The sequence below is a fragment of the Struthio camelus genome, chromosome Z (assembly GCF_040807025.1).
Source record: "Struthio camelus isolate bStrCam1 chromosome Z, bStrCam1.hap1, whole genome shotgun sequence".
Taxonomy (NCBI): domain Eukaryota; kingdom Metazoa; phylum Chordata; class Aves; order Struthioniformes; family Struthionidae; genus Struthio; species Struthio camelus.
The window spans coordinates 85301018-85318018 of record NC_090982.1 but is presented as its reverse complement, the minus strand read 5'-3'; the positions used below and the strand labels follow the sequence as shown (position 1 = coordinate 85318018).

Below are 17001 nucleotides of genomic sequence, written 5' to 3'. Positions count from 1 at the left end.
GTCCACTTCTCGAGGGTTTTCTCTGGCTGTGTTCTAGCACAGTTACTTCCATACCAACAGTAAAGCAGGGCTATGGAGACACAGGCACCTAAACTATATCTCTTTTGCCCTAAAGAGAGTAGCAAAAAGAACACGGTCTAGCTGTTTGAAAAAAAGGAGGGAGGGAAGGAGAAAGAGAGAAAAGAGAGAGAGAAAAAAGAAAGAGAACAAGCCCATGTATTTGGGTGGGTTGTGCATGATGCCTCATAGCCACTCACTGGACAAAAGCTAAAATAAATAATAGAATATTTTCAGCCTCGCTGTAGTTTACCACAGGTGGAGCAGAAAGACCTGTTTGTGCCTAGGACCAGTGGAAAACAGATGGCTGTTTTTGGTGAAAGAGCCAAAGAAGCTTCGTCTCTACTGTGCTGGGAGATGCTCTGAGTTAGGAGGGACATTTAGCTGTGGGATGTAATTTGGTTTTGCACATCGTTTTGGCATCAGTATAGACCGCAACCAAGTTACATATGTTTAAGCATGACAGCATTTGTGCTTTCTGAGGCCAGAGTGGTCCTAACTGCTACGCATTTGTCTGCAAGGGTGGGATTCAGCTCCCCTAACGTCAGCCGTCCGAGAGTCTGGCACCCAGGCTCCCTCTGTAGTCGGTGGGAAGAGAAAGGCACCTTCGGAGGCATTTGGCCAACACTAAGGTAGATGAATAAGGGGTGCCTGTCCATCACTGACTGCAAAGACAGCCTGTGTGACTTAGATTAAGCAACTTATTTTTAGGTATTTCAAGTGAGGTCAAACCAGTCTTAAGCCAGGTAGGTTGCTCCAAGACAGGCCTGACCAGAGACAGCAAGCTCAAATCCACCTTCTGTGCCAATTCCCAGTCTCACCACCTCTCTGCAGCCCAGCAGAGCCCTCCATGCTAATAAATGGGAGTAGGCTCTCAGAGGGCTACACAGACATAAGGCGTGCAACCCTTCCCTAGAAAGCTGGGCAAGTTTAATCAGTGCTCAGAGACAGATAGATTCCTGGACTTGCTCTTGCTGGGTATAATTAATATCTAATGAGTATAATCTTTACCACAATAATAAAGCTTTCTGAGAAGAGCATGGTATTTTAGCTTCTGGCTGCATATGCGACGGAGAGCCCTATTAGGCTGGGGCGAGCGAACCAGAAGAAAATAATGTGCGCAGTAGGCAACGCCGAGCTCCCAGCAATGGCCAGACACCTGGGGTGCTCCTGTATTCAGCCTGTCTTTTCTTCTCCCATCCCTGCGATAATATTCAAGTGGGATTTATGCAGATGATGAGGATTTGACCTGAAAATAAATTTCCGTGCTCCGCTCCATTAGCGCAGCAGACACCATATTATAATGCGTGGAGCATCGTGCCTTGGCCAGGTGTACTCAAAGTGATCTGGCTCACCCTGGTATTTGCAGGCCAAAGGCCAGTGCCCAGTGCTAACTCCTGACTGTAGGTATTTGGTTCTGGCTCTCGGTGTCCCATACCGGTGTCAGTGTGCAGTCATCACCTCCAGACACACGTGCTCCTCCTTTGGGACATGCAACAGGAGGAGCAGTGTGGGTTCACCCTTTTGGATATATCTCCATCCTGGACTGGAGGCCAGGCCATGGCTGGGGCTTGGCCAGGTCTCCCCTGAGCCCCCATTGCTGATCCTGGATGCGATGCTGCCAGTGATAATTGCAGAGCAGGGAGTGGTGTGACTTGGCAGGTCAGCGACACCTTTCCCTTAATGGGAATGATAGAGCTTAGTCCTTCCAGAGGGCACCCAAAGTCTTTTACAAGTGAGGTCAGTGTTGTTAGCTTTATTAGGGGAAAGTGAGGCATGGAGAGATGTTAGTATTGACTCACAGTCACTGCAAAAGCTAGTAGGAGGGTTTTGAGTGAGAATTTGGGTATCCTGACTCTTACTCCAGGCTTTGATAAACCACAGTCAGGTTAAACCAGCATCTGGGGGGTGGGAAGCTCTGTACAGCGATGCTACCAAGGCTGCCTCCACCTTGCCAAGTCTCTGGCTACCTGCAACCAGCTCTCAAAGTATCTCTAACAGCAGCAGCTCAAGAGGCCGTGGCAGCCCCTGCCAAGCTTGCGTTTGCATGCGTTTGTCTTCGCAGCGGTTGAGGGGGATCTCACAAAACCACGGCATGTTGAGCTGCTCCTCCTCGGAGGGCGGTTTTCAAGTTGTTTTTGAACTGCCGAGGCAGTTCTCATTTCATTTTGGCCAGCGAGGGTCTGCTCCTGCAGCTTGCTGGACCCCCTGAGCCCTGCGCCTTGGACTTCCTCATGCCACATCCCAAAGTGGGAATCAGCACCTGGCACTGTTAGAGATGGTTGATGCCACCCATGGTTTGACTCAAGCCCCAGTGCCACAGGGTGCTGAGCTTAAAAGGGCCGATGGCTGGTCCCATAACCACAGCTGCGTTCTCTATTACTGTTCCTGGTCTGGGAAAAACAGGCAAGGAAACCTGGTCTCGAATGGGGAAACGCGTGCCATTGCAAAGGGTGTTTGCTTGCGCAGCATCACACCCCATTTTGGTCTAGCATGGGCCATTACCTAATTTATGTTTAAACTTCACAACTCCTTTATGCCTTCCTTATCCGCAGCAGCTTCTAAATACAAAGCATAAGGGTAGGAGGACTTTAAGCCAAGCAAATGATCACAAAGGAAATTAGGACTTGTCCGAAAGGCACAGTCCCCGGGGGGCGTCCCATCCCCTTGCTGGAAGGAAGTCGTTCCCACGCAGCGTGTTTGCAGGGTCCAAGCGAAGGCTCCCACCACCCCATGCAGAACTGAAGGCTGGAGGGTTTTCTCCTCCTTTAACGTACTGAACCAAGTGGAAGTTTCAAAACATTGCTTTTTTTTTTTTTTTAATGCATTTAGAAACACTTTGAACAGCACACATCTGTTTGGGTTTAGTTTGTTGTTCAGTAGTACTATAATGTGCGGGTATAGTATATCGAAACGAAGTGGAGCGGTTGGGATGTCGAAACAGATTTCTGCCGGGATTTCCTGAGCACGGCCACTTGCGTTAACGTGTTTCCCTCTCCACGGGGAGTCTCCCGCTTCCTGAAAGCATCGGGCTGTCACCCACTGCAGCGAGCGGCGGCTCCCCAGGGAGGTGCAAACCTGAGCACAGGGGAGCAGGGTGCCAGGGGGCCCAGGCTCCCCCCACGATTCGTGGATTAATCCTTCCCATGCGTTATTCCTGCACTCCTGGCACTGCATAGGAGCGAATTTACTGGAAGAAGTATAGAGGGTTCCCTACGTCCTGCAGCAAGGACCCTGCATCAGTCTTGGCTGTGTTGGACATCTAATTGCAGGAAGTGGGACTTCGTTTAAGAGCTCATCAATTTTTTCTTAAGCAAAGGCTGCTCAGGTTCTGGTCTGCTGTTTTGCACTGCTAAAGGTCTAAAGAAAACTGCACATGTTTCCGCTTTTGCACCGAGGCATCCCCAGAGTGTTCAAGGAGAAACTGCTCCAGCCCAAAAAGGTTAACATTATTTGTTCATATTATTTGTGCTGCGGCAGCTCGCAGAGCCCTACTCGCTCTCCCGACGCAATTGCATTAAGGGCATTCACACGCACGCAGCGCGATTTTAGGTGCCGCGGCGTGCCCGCGGACGGGTCACGGCAGAAAGCCACAGCCGTCAGAGGCGGCGCGGGCCTGGCAGCGAGCTCAAACCGCACAGCCTCCCGGCGAGGGTGGCAGCGGGAGCAACGGCACGTACCCAGCGTCTGGCCCCGGGGCTGCCCCTTACCTGGGAGCTTCTCCCTGTGCCTCTCTGGATGACCTGAAAGTTAGTGGTTTTGGAAGAAAAAGAATAAAGCCCATAAAACCTCTCTTACTCTATAGCCCGTGGGCTGCCGCTGTGGTCGAGGTGTGCACCGAAGCATCGAGTTTCTCCCGGTCTGCTGACAGCGACTGGTAATAGCCTGGAAAAGCTCTGCCTGTATTTACATTGTACAGTCCTGGCACGCTGCGTGTTTATTAGGAAAAGTGATCCTGCTAGGTTAAACATTACATATATAGGTTTAAATTATATTATAGGTGGGGCTGGTAGCTCTGCTTTTTATTAACGTTTCCCAACGCTTCGCGTTACGAGACGCTGTTTTCGCCTGCTTCTAACTTCGCTGAGCGTTATGCGTTCGGGCTGAACTTTTCCGTGCTGCTTTGTCCGTTCCCGAGAACCGATTTCAGCACTTTCCGAGAGCGAGGCTAAGGGGAAACGTGCCCGTGCTAAAATCGTGGGCTAGCGGCGTCTTTGCGAAGTTCGGGTCGGGCTCTTTGGAGTGGGAACTTGGGATCTGGCACTGGCGTTGGCGCGGAGCCCAGGGGATGCTTTTCTCTGCCTCCCTAAAAATCGGTACAAGTTACGAGCCGTGGAAAACCAAAGGCGGCGCGAGCTCGTTCGAGCTGCCGTACGGGCAGGGAGCATCTCCGTCGCCTGCGCGGCAGCTACGCTATCCTGCAGATGCTGGGTTGGGCTGGGGCAGGTTTTCCCCCCGGGGAAAAAAAGGATCATCCGGTGAAGAAGTGCCCCTCGTGCTCGGGACGCTTCTCTGCTTCCTTCTTGGATTCCTTACTTCTTGCCGGAGGCTTTCAGAACAGCGACACTGGCAGCAAACAGTCGTCTGGCGCTGCGCGGACCCAGTGGGAGTCCTGCCCGTGGCTGTCCCGCGTACTGGGTGAACTCCGTTCTGGGCGCTGAACGACCTCAGGGCTCGTGTAAAGCAGCAGGATTTGATCACGGCACCGAAAAGTATTTCAAGTTGTGCGCGGGCAAGGTGGCAGAAATCAGTGCACAAGCAACACCTTGCTCGACCTGCCAGCATAAATATATTTTTGCTTTCTTGCATGCTCACGTATTTTATGTGTATTAATAGCACGACTCTATATATTCCCCATATTCTTAGCCTCGGAGAGAGAGGCTAACGTGTCGCGGAGATCAAACCAAAAGCATTTCAGAAACCAGTGTAAATTCTCTCACTTTGCTCTTTACTTACTTTCCGCGTTGAACTCCACTTGTGTAATCTAGACAGCGTGCTTGGCTCGGCTCAGTCAGCTTTGCTTTTTATAATCGTACGCCTTAGCTGTGATTCTGTAGACTGCAGAAGGAAATATTTATTTATTGGAAAAAATAGTGACTGGGACGGCCAGCCTGGGAAAATGTTCTTGCTGCTTTTAGGTGTCCCCCCCCCCCCCGAAAAGCTTGTCTTTGTGAAGAAACGCCGTCGGGGTGGGCGCTATCCCTGCATCTTGGAGGCTGGACGTGCAAGTGTTTTGTGTGTGCCGGCCTTGGAGACCATCCCTCCAAACAACACCCCGTGGAAAGCGCCCACCCGTGCCCGCGCGCCCGCCGCTCTCGCCTGGGCAGCGGCCCCGGCTCCAGAGGAAAGCTCCTGAGACACCCAGCGGTCAGTGAAAGCATAAGAGGAAAATCAGCACCGAGAGAGACTTGGCTAAGCAGTGCCGGCCCAAAACGCCAGGCTTTCTCACATCACCTTATGCCCTCCTTTGCATGCATAAATATATCTATATAGGAATATATCACTTCTTTGGATATTCCCACGTATAGGCTTTATTCTCTCTCTTTTTTTCTTTTTATCTTTTCCAATTAAGCCGTTTCGAGCTCGTCGGGATGGGATGCAAACTCCTAAAGGGCAGGGGCTGTCCCTCGCAGGGGGCGGCGAGAGCGTGGGCAGCGAGGGGGCAGGCCAGCCTTTCCTCCACCCGCTGCGAACCTGAGCAAGGTCAAAAAGCCCAACGAGCCGACCTAAACTCGACCTTTTTTTGCGTGCCCTGCAGGAGTCCTGAAGCTCGATACGCCAAAACCCCGCCACCATGGGGCCAGAGTCCTCCTTGAGGGATGGAAGAGCTGGTCCGAGGGCTGGGGACCAACCCCGCACCGTGTCTCTGGGTGGTTCAGCCCCCTGCAACCGCCTCTTGTCTTCTTGAGCTTTTTAAACCCATTTTCTTTCTCCTGATTTGGGTGGAAGGAGGTGGTGGGGGGGGAGTCAACCATACTTGCCCCTTGCAACCTCGCTGACCGGCCTCTTGTTTTGCAGGCAGGACAAGCTCAAGATCCACATGCGGAAGCACACGGGCGAGCGGCCCTACCTCTGCATCCACTGCAACGCCAAGTTCGTGCACAACTACGACCTGAAGAACCACATGCGCATCCACACGGGCGTGCGGCCCTACCAGTGCGAGTTCTGCTACAAGAGCTTCACGCGCTCCGACCACCTCCACCGCCACATCAAGCGCCAGAGCTGCCGCATAGCCCGGCCCCGGCGCGGCCGCAAGCCGGCGGCGTGGCGGGCCGCCAGCCTGCTCTTCGCCCCGGGCGGCCCGCCGGGCGAGAAGGGCTTCGCCGTGCCGCCCGGCCTACAGGAGATGGGCGGCCACCTGGGCGGTGGGCCCATGTGCCTTCCCGGCCCCAGCCCCGAGCACTTCCTGAGCGGGGCCAAGGACGCTTTTAGCCTGCAAGAGCTGGAGAGCCGCTTCGAAGAAACCCAGATGAAGCTGTTGAGGCGAGCCCAGCTGGACATGGAGAGGAACGCGGGCATTTTCGCCTTCGCCCTGGGCCACAACGACAACCTCTCGGCCCAGCCTTTCTTCCCCCTGCCCGACCCCTGGAGCACGGGCTTCAGCGGCCTGGCGGGGCTCGCGCACGTGGCCCCCATCTCCGAGGCGGGCAACTAAACGGGCGAGGGGGACCGCTCCCTGCCCCGGGGCTGCCCTCGGGTTCAACTGTCCGGCGGCGTCCTGCTCCAGAGAAGCGAGCCGGGTCCGCGCCGCGTCGAGCCGCCGCCGGGCGCGCGGCACGGGGCTGCCCCCGGGTGCCATCCCGGCCCCGCCGGGGCTGCCGCTCTCTTCGACACCCCTAAAAACGTCGCTTGCCTTAGCCCCGGGGGACACGGCCATCTCCGCGGGACAGCTCTTCTGGGGAGACCGTGGCCATTTTCCACCCGCCAGCTGGGCACGGACGAGCCGTCCAGACTGTCTTTTGATACGTTACATTCCTCGGCCCTTTTGGTCAAAAGGACTTTTTGGGTTTTTTTTTTTTCCTTTATTAATTCCCATGTCCGGCAACAAAATTTATTCTACAAGGGACCGTGGCGAAGGCGAGGGGGACCCACCAGGGCACACCGGTGGGGAAGGGCAAGGGTCCCGACCACTGCACGTCACACACCTCCGAGGGATTTTGGGGTTGGCGAAAGCCCCGCTGTCCAGGACGAGTTGGGACCCTAAAAGCAAAAGAGGTTGAATATCATCCAGGAGCGAAGCTGGGGGAAGTTTGGGTTATTTTGGTGCCGTTTCAGAATTTCCAAAGGAGAACCAAATGCCGTTCTGAGCGTCTTAACTTCGGTCGCTTACAAATGTGAAGGTTTTTTTTGTTTTTTTGGAAGGAGGGGAAATGTTTTGATTCTGAGCTTTTTTTTTTTTTTTTAACCCTCGCGTTGCAAAAATAAAGCACGTGGGGGTTTTGAACTGAAAAAGTCAGTTCAAACCAAAGAGGCAGAACAGCTCACTTGGATTCATGCCCGCTGACCATTTTGAAAAGTCTGGATATTTCTCCTTCATTCCTTCCCCTCCCTCAAAAAAAAAAAAAATTCTATATGTATTTTGGTGATAGAAATTTGCAACACACTTGGGTGTCACCAAATCTGCAATTCTGAATAGAAAAAAAGCTTTGCGTGTGTATTTTCATGCCTCGGGGGACCTTTGTCAAAAAGGCTTCCCCTAAAGTGCCCCCCCCCAAGCGACATTGTCACCAAGTGCTAGGGCATCCTCAAGCTGATAGTTCTCCCCCATTTCCCTCGAGGCCCAGAAGCGGCTGGAAGAGCCCTGCGAGCCTCGCTCAGCCCAGCAGCCACAGGGTGAGCGTCTTGACCTTAAGAAAAGTGAGTTAAGAGAGTACGGCTTGGCTGCTTTTACATAAAACAGGAACTCAAAAAATGTAAATGTTAAAAATTAGGGCTTTTTTTTGTTTGCTCTATTTACTGTTATCTTTCCACATCAGCAGAATCAAAGGGAACAAGAGGACTGTAGGGTTTTTTTTTTTTTTGGTCTGAATTTTGGTTTTATCCATTGCTGGTGCTGCTCTGAAGCCACGGCTGAACGAGGGTCTCGCTGCTGGAGCGTTTTTTTGGTGTCGGCGGATGCAACGAGTGCAGGCTTCGAAGTCGCGCCTCCCCCTGCTTCCTCCCGCCAGGGCAGGAGCGAGTCCTTTCTGTTCAGAGAACATGCATCAACGAATGATCCTAATAAACTGCCTGATGCTAGCTTTCTCCTCCCAAAAATACATCTGCAAAGACTCCGTGTGCAACAAATCAGTGGAGAGAAAAAAAAAAAAAGAAAAAAGAAAACTTTTTAAAACTGCATCAAACTTTTTTTTTTTTAATCCGAATCGACTTCTTATACAAACTACATTTTGCAGATGACTGGTTACTTCAGGTGTTTTTTGTCTACAATTTGGAGTCATTGTAAAGTATCCAAAGATGCTGAGTACTGTATAATCTACAAGAACTTGAAGCAAGGTGGTTTTTTTGTCTCAATTTGTTTGTTGGTTTGTTTTTGGGTTTGGTTTTTTTCCTATTTGTCTATTGGGGGAAAACCTTTGCAATTTTTCTATTTATAACTATTTTTATGTGATTGCTTTATGTACAAAACAATGAAAAAAAAAAACAAACAAAAAAGGAGAGAGAGCGACAACACATGCAAGCAAATTTGCCTTAGTTACTCACGGGACAATCATCCTTAACTTTTATTGAAGGTAGAAACCGAAAGAAAAAAAAGAAAGACTAGATCCTTTTAGGTATTTATTAAACTGTGTTAATTGATGCTCTTAAATTCTTAGCAAGACGTGGTTCTTTTGCAAACCTGGGAAGGCCAAGCTGCTCGAGAAGCTGAGTGGGGCGGCACGTTTTGGAGGTGGCCTGGCTACTTACTCAGGTTTGCCCACCATCCAAATTTGGCAATTTCCAAAGGTAATTTTTGAAAAAGAAACCAATGACAGGTTATCTAAGCATCTGGCCAGGATCGTTTCTGGCTCAAGGGAGCCAGTTGCGTGGTGACTCCGATGACCATGAATAAGTTAAGGTTGATTTTCCCGGATTGCGCTGGTTTGGGTTGTACGTAGCTGGTTGAGCGCACGCTGGGGACAGGGAGGGATGACTATAGCAAAACCTATTTCTTCCCGTTTCAGTGTTGTGTGGGTGTCTCCAGGCCACAGGTATCAATGTGGGTGCATAGCCAAGTTTGGAGAGCGTTCCCTGGAGGTTCTGCTCTCCTTCCTTCCCCACGCCAGGCAAGTTCTCTACTGCAGCGACATTTCTCCAGTTGACACAGGTGTGAGGAGCACCAAGCCTTGGCACGGTGGCTTCTTGCTCGTCTTCTCACCGTGGCCTGGGTGCAGCAGGTACTTGGCCACACAGCTATCCCTGACACAAGGCCTGTAATTATTCTTGCAGCTAAGGAGCTGCAGAATTTCCTTGATATTTTAATGCTTCTTTTCGAAAGAGGTGCAAAGCCCTGGAAAATATGCGCCAGGTATGAATGGTGGGCCTCTTCCCACTTCGTTCAGCCGTTTCTAAGTTAAGTAACAGACACCTTGTGCACATTGAGACATCTACATGTTGACACTTGAAGTCTGGGTGTCCTAATCCGCAAGCTGAATTCCAGCCTTCATCTAAACTTGCCATTGCTCTGGAGGGAGGCAGGTACTGCTGGAAGGTGATTCATCCCACCTACGTTGGACCTCCCAAGCATGGGATGAATCACCCGAATTCGACTGCACCTGCCTATCCACTATTTACTAGTGTGGTTTGGAAAAACTAGCTTGGAGTAACTGCTTTGCTTTCCTTTAGCTATAGCAAAGTAAGGTGTATCTCCCCCCTTCCCCCCCCCCTCTACTGTCTTTACTGATGTTTGAGAAGCCAGATGTTCACCAGACCACCTAAGGCAGACCTGCCCTATCGCACTTACTTCATGAAAACCAAGTGCCACAGTTGGCCATGGGATCCTTCAGCCGTCTCTGGAAATACACAGGAAATTCAGTTATGGCAGTCGTTAATATCGGGCTCCAGGAGGAGGTGGCTCAACAGCAGACACATACGCGGACGTGGTGGCACTTGCGCTTGTGGTCCCGGATAGGCTGCAGCCATCAGGGCAGACCCTAGCAGGAATGGGGTCAACTAGCCCCATCCCAAACCCTTCCCAGGCCTGGATGAGACATTAGCACAGCCCCAGGACCATTCCCAACAGGTCATTTGGATGCAGCTACCCTCTTCTGGGCAGACAGGGGCTTTGGTAGGGTAGATGTTGACCATTATCTACCAGTAGTTCCCAGCTCTGCATAATGCACACCAACAGTTCCCATGGTGCGGCATGGCAACGCCTAGGACGTTAAATATCCCATGCGCTAACATCAGCCCCTCTGGGCACAGCACGGGACGCGAAGGGCCAGTCTGCCCTCCCGAGCCTGGGCACAGCCCGCAGCTCGCACGCCCCACCGCAGCCCCAGCACAGCACCCCGGGCTGCTGCTCGTTTCCCTGCCCTCTCCGTCCCCGAGCGGCACTGAGAGCCTGGATGTGCCACGCAGTGGGCACCGAGTCGGCGCTCTCCAGGGCCCCACATCCCCCCGGTGGGGACCTGCTCAGCCTCGGCCAGCCCATGGCGAGGGGCTTTTGGGCAGGCACAGCCCTGCAGAGGCAGGGTGTTTCTCACCCCCCAAAAAAACCAAAAAACAAAAAAAAACCACCTCCACAAAAACAGAAATTGTAAAAAACCACATATGTAAAATCATCCCATGGCTGGAGGAGGCAGTGGCCCCCCGAGAGTGGCTGGGAGCCCCTGGCCGGGAAAGCACAGCGGTGGGAGGGCGTCTGCAGCCCGGGCTTTGCGAGCCTTGCTAGCTTCTCACTAGCATGTTCCAAACAAGCAGGGTATTTTTTGAGCAAAAAAAAAAATCGCAGGAAAAAAGTGAAGTGACTTAACATTTTAGCCATTTAAATTTAATATGTTTCTGAAGTGTTTTTTTTTTTAATCTTGTGGTTTTTAACCCAGTCTTATGCTCGCATGCTGGCTGCTCTAATTTTTTTAATGCCAAAAAAAAAAAAAAAAAAAAAAGATCCGAGGTGGGGGTGAAATCTGAAAATTGCTCAGAGGAGCTGTGCGCTAATCAGGCACATGGGAATCGCAGAAAGAAACCAGCTTCAGTAAATGCTTGTTAGCAGCAACATATGGCTACACTCTCCCTCCTAACCAGCTGCTCTTATCTGCTGCATAATCCAGACCACGGTGGGGAAAACGGTGCGGGGGAAACGCTGCTCGGGCCGTGTTTGCTTTCACCGGGTGGTGCTGCAAAAAGGGATATCTGCTGCACACAGCGGGCCGGGCGTTCAGCTGCAAAGGCGACTCCCTGCCCGTCGTCGCTCACCACCCTTCAGAGATCTGTGCACCAGCATCTTCTTGCAGTGGCTCGGGAGAAACGAAATACTGAAAAAGGAAAGGAATAGCCTTTGCCATTTCGCCGTCCCTCGGTCACCAGCAGGTCCCCCTCGCTTCCCCGAGCGGCGTAACCACCTCGTGGCCCCGCAGAAAATACCTGTGGCTTGGAAACACCTTTTTCATTGTTTTCCTGTGTCGAACTGATGTTTTCCCTGACTTGCACTAATTGCTGTAGGGCGGTAGACTATTCGATTTCTTTGTTTCGGTCTGTTGTTGGGTCGCGACTCCCCTTGGCTAACGAAATGGCAGTCCTATAAACGTACCTGTTGCACATTTGCCACCCCTGGAGAAAATAAACTATTACCCGAAGCAGCGAGTGGTTCGTACGTCCTTAACGGTGCCGCAGGGCGAGATGGTCCCTCCAGCCTCCCCAGCACCGGCTTTCCTGGGATCTGCTGCTGATTGCAGGTGCCTTTGGGCTGGTTTCATTGAAAGAAAATCATGCAGAAATGGCTAAAATTTCCCAGTGTGCAGAGCAAGTACAGTTTTGTAAAGCTTGCTGTGCCCCTGTAAATACATTTGGTTTTCTTAGGCGAGCGGATGACATGGATGGTGGACACCCCCATGCGAGACCCGTCTGCAGAAAAAACGAGGCGCCGCAAGCTCGATTTGGGGCTTTCCCCCCGCCCTGTTTCAGCTCATCCGTTCTCCACCGGGTTCCCGGCTCGCTCAAACTCGCACTGCCCTCCTGTGGTGGCCCAGTGGCAGCTCTGTCCCCAAAGCGGTGCCAGGGACAGTCATGAGGTGCTTCGGGGTCATCTCAAATTCAGGCAGCCAATTGGCGGGCAAAGCGAGCCATGCACGATGTTGTTTAAATGATGGCAGGACTTTCTCGGTGGGGCCGACTTCTGCAATTTTATCCGGAGTTTTATAGTGTGAAATATTTAAGCCTTAGCCCTTGAAGGCATCTTCGTTCTCCAGAACCTCAGGTTTCATTTAACCAATGTTGATGAAATGTTTCCAGCCCTTGGTATTGCAGACTGGTTCAAAAGGGGGACTGATAATCACTGAAAAAGCAGCGGGAAACACAAAGATCTCCCAAGGTGCTTCGTAACCAGTTTTTTACACCCGCTCCTGCTTCATTTGTGGTCGCTAGATGTGAAGCGAGCGTGAGCCGTGATTCACACCGACCACGCGCTGCCGGGACAGGGCTGCGAGCTCCAGCAAAGCAGGGGCTAACGGGCATAGGGATCTGAAGAGAGGATCCGGGAAAGGAAAAAAAAAAAGAGTGGGACACGCGGGAGATGATTTTCTGCAGGGAGATGGGAGAGCCGAGGGCAATGGGCACGTGCCACGCGGCAGCCCCCACGCGGACGTGCTCCACTCCCGGCTGGCCGGTGTCCTGCTCTGTTGCATTTGATCAGCTCAGATGATGGCAACGGCTCCAAGCATTATGGATCTTTTTTCCTTTGGAGCAGAAATATCCAAGCTGTGTAGCGCACATATCTATTTTAATAGATTCAATAACCCTAATGTATGTGTAAATATATATGTGCAGAGCTGTGTACACACAATATGGGTTTAGCTGTTATCCTCGCTACAGCGCAGATATTTTGTAGCAGAAGACAACATGATTCTTCCCTCTTTTTACAGATGGGGAAACCGAGGCACAGAGCAGCACAGTGACTTATTCACGCATAAACTGCACGTACCCAAACGTGCCAGCCTGCCCTTTTCCACCTGGTCCTTGCACAGGGGCATGTCAGGGTTAATAGCAAGAGAAAGGGAAGGGGAAGCCTTTCCTGGGGAAAAAAGCTTGTCTTATTTAGGCCATGAGCAGAGAGAAGATGTGATTGTGCTTCAGAAATATACTGGGGGAAAACCCACAAAAATAAAAAGGCTCTGTAAGCTAAAGACCAACACTGTCACAAGAACAAATGGGTTCATGAATACATCCAGGCTGACTTCAGGAGAAAGCCAGAGGACTCAGAGGACAGAGGTCCTGGAGCCCAGTTCATCCCTGGCCCAACAGGAGCAAGTTGGACAAGAAAGTAGGCAGGTTTATCCAGTCATCTACACTCGAGGAAGGCTTGCAGGACACTCAGGGGAGCGCCTGCCCTGGCCTCCTTTGTGTCACGTCCCGACCGACCCTCCCAAAACAACAGACTGAGCAACAGCAGAGGTGCAATGTTCAGCTCCCCCCGAGATGCTCTGAAGATGATCATCTCTTGGCGGAGAGGTTAAAACAAGCAACTGAAAGAAAGGGAGAAAATACTTGGGGATGACTCCCAGTGCTAACGAGGAGCAAAACCCCTTTCGCCCGTGTGTCCCGATGAGCAGCAGCAGAGTCAACCTGCAGCAGCCGGGGGCAGAAGTGACCCACCTAATTGGGAAGGCATGTTTGAAGCGAGGGACGCATGCACGTCCTGCACATGAGTTTCTCGTTTGGAGCAGACTCGTGTATTTGCCCACGAGGCTACGTGCCAGCTGCTGTATTAACTCCCCATATGCCGAGCCATATGCTCGCCCAGAAACCCTGGTGGAGTCACGCAGAGAGCATTCGTATCAGCATTAAGGGAAGGAAAACCAACAGCTGAGCCCTTGGGATTGGGTAAGTTTTAGACGTGGGGGCCTGGAGAGGTGTGTGACACATTGCCGGTCCGGGGAAGGGAGTTTAGCAGGTGCGAGAGCCCGGCAAAGTCATCACGGCAGGCAGAGCAGGAGGGGCAAGCCTCGGCCATGCAGAAGCAGGAGGCTCCGCACGGGGCCCGATTGTGTTGGGCAGCCGAAAGGGGAGCTGGTGCGAACATGGAAGGGAACGCTGACCCTTTGCAATGCGTTTCTCCTACCCAATGAGGCAGGAAGCTGCACATGCAAACTGTCTTATGGAAGGGGATTTCCAACAGGCTTTGGAAAAACATCATGGAGGAAATTGGAGTGGCCATGCTGGAAGCTCTGGTGCTTTGGGAGTGTGTCCTGTCAGCATGGCAGTGAAGGGTGAGACACAAAGCGGGGAGACTCTTCTCACCTGGGGTTAGACGCCACCAGTGGAGACACCGACACTGGAGCTCGCCATCTCGACTCCTCTTATGGTCACGGGGACACCAATAGATGTGATTCCTTCCAAGATGAACATCTGAAGCAGGTCAAATACATTGCAATTGTAAAGTGCCTGTTTCTTTGCAGTGGCTAGGAAAGGAGCGTATAGTGGACTGTCTCCTCTCACGTGTTGTCCCTTCGGTTACCAGCCCTTGACTGCCAGGCACTCTCTGCTTGGTCGCACAATTTTCAGTTTTCATTGGATGGGGTTGGATTCATACGGTGGTCCCCAAGTAGGGACTCAGCAGTAGTTTCCCCATTCGAGAAGGACTTGTGATTATTTGGCCCAAGAAGGGGCAAATTCTCCACCTCTGTCAGCCTTTAACACGGGGTGGACACTGATTCCCCTGCAGACTCGGTAGCTCAGCCAGATCCCAGTGACAGAGGATGCCAGCCTGCATCATGCAAAAGATGCCCACAAAGTCCCCTTTCGGCATGAGAAATCTGTCAATCTACATGCATAAACCAGAGTCTTGACCTCACATGATGCAGAGACCTAAGCCAGATTTAGCAGCCTGCGATTATATTTTAATAAATTGTCTTGTCTCTTCTCCCATGAGCCTACCCCAACCCATATCTGTAACCTGCCCCCTCTTCCTGCTCAGGGCGAAACTCGTTACATCTGAGCTCTGGAATAAGGCTCAAACTCCTTGCAGCCTTGAGGGATGGCAGTTAATCTTTCTGCCTTAGCTGCTCTATTTGTAAAATGGAAATGATGACTTTATCCATCTTTGCGGGCTGTGGCGAGGATTACTGCTTAATCTGAGACTCCGCTGCGCGCCGCTGAGGGAGCCCGGCGTGAGAGCCCGTATTAGCCCTATTGATCAGGATGACGCTTCCCCGCTAGCGCCGTAATTGCTCCAAGGACGCGGTGAGATTTGTGAACGGGGACAGGGAGGGAGGGATGGGGGAGCTAATGTCACTGCGAAGCCCAGCTCCACGTGGGTGAGGCAAGTCTTGCCATGCCTTAGCCGGTGGGGATCCACCGGCGCTCTCAGGTGCACGTCCACTGTTAGCCCTGAAGGATGCTGGCTGCCCGGGGAACATTTCCGGCAGGTAAAAATTTTCCGTTATACAGTTATGGTGTAATTAATGTGTCCAGAGCATGGCAGGATGGGAGGCTAAGGTCAATGGACTTCAAATTCAGCCATTCAGGAATGGCTTCCAAAGGGAAAAGCACTGTGGTCCTAAGAACAGACTGTAACGTCCTGGGGACATTTAATCCCTGTAGTTGCTCTACTGTGTAAGCTCTTATTTTATAAAGGTGGAGATGAGCCTGAAAGGATGCAGGAAAGAAGGGTTTTAGAGAACAGATTTGAAAGGGAGTGAGGATATTGAACTGATGAGACATGGGAAATGGCTCCAAGCATCGAAAAGCATGAAAGGTGCAAAAGCTGAAACAAGGAGGAGACAAAGAAGCTGTAGGAAAAGGCAATTAAGAAGAAATGAGAACCAGGTGTGAATGGTTAATTTGTATAAAACCTGTACCTCAGCTGATAGTGAGGACCTGTAGTCTGAACACATGCTGTGATTTAGGGAGGTGAGTAAGGTGGTAATAACACCTGAAAGGGGGGCAGGTGGGACAGCAGGAGCTGTGGGAGCCTGGAAAGGAGAAAATACTGGGGGATAAGGGGACAGAAGGGAAGTGGTATGGAGAGAAAATTGTCCCCCTTGCTGTCCAGTTCCTCGCACTGTGGGCTTGGAGAGCGAGCATGAGCTCCTGCGGCCACCAGCTCTCCCTCTACATCGCTACAGTTAACTGGCTGTATACTGGTCCCAGCACGTCCGCACGGCGCATAGGGAGGGCCAGTCGCAGGATATCTGCAGTGGATGGGCCAGGGATTCGTGTATCACTGACCTACCGGGAAAGCATGAGCTACGCTGCCCAGACTCCCTTTTGGCGTCTCCCTGCCGAGTGTGGGCAGAGGGTCTGACGTGCAGACAAGGATGTGTTTCGGTCGTGGAAATGGGTTTGACCTCACACGTAACTGTTAGTGCAGACCAACCCATAAATTCACCTTACTTCACTGTATGTGCCCAAGTGTGTTGCATCTCATTACCGAGATGTTTAAAGTAAAGGGAAATGAATTCTACGTGCTGTGTAGAAACCAAAACTAACCCAGATTTCAGGCAGCACATCTTGATGCCGTGGCAAAATGAGTACTGCTTAGTAAAAGTCCCTTTGTCCAACCTCGCCCGTCTTCTGCGTCAGCAGAGGACCTCTCTGACTTCACCTCCGGGCCGTCGCCTCTTCCTCGTGCTGTGGTGGATCTGTAGACACAGGACCCATCCGGGCAGTTATGCCTTGCACATGCAGGCACAGGGTGGGGCCAAGTCCCTTTTGCAGCACTGCAAATACATGAGCGCTCATCCTGCCTGTGTGAGAGACAAAATTCAATTGTGCAAGCCTTCAATTCAGCCGGTACAGCCAGACGGATCT

At 51.8% G+C, this 17001-nt stretch overlaps 1 protein-coding gene across 10 annotated transcripts in view; it reads left to right on the top strand.

Moving 5' to 3' along the window:
• Nucleotides 1-11831, top strand: part of ZBTB7C (zinc finger and BTB domain containing 7C) — a 195235-nt gene extending 183404 nt beyond the window's left edge. For all 10 annotated transcript variants that reach the window (XM_068928417.1, XM_068928421.1, XM_068928419.1 and 7 more), the window contains one exon: nt 6076-11831. In XM_068928417.1, the coding sequence (XP_068784518.1) occupies nt 6076-6712 (637 nt within the window). In that variant the 3' untranslated portion in view covers nt 6713-11831. The remainder of the gene's footprint in view (nt 1-6075) is intronic.
• Nucleotides 11832-17001: the final 5170 nt, after the last annotated feature.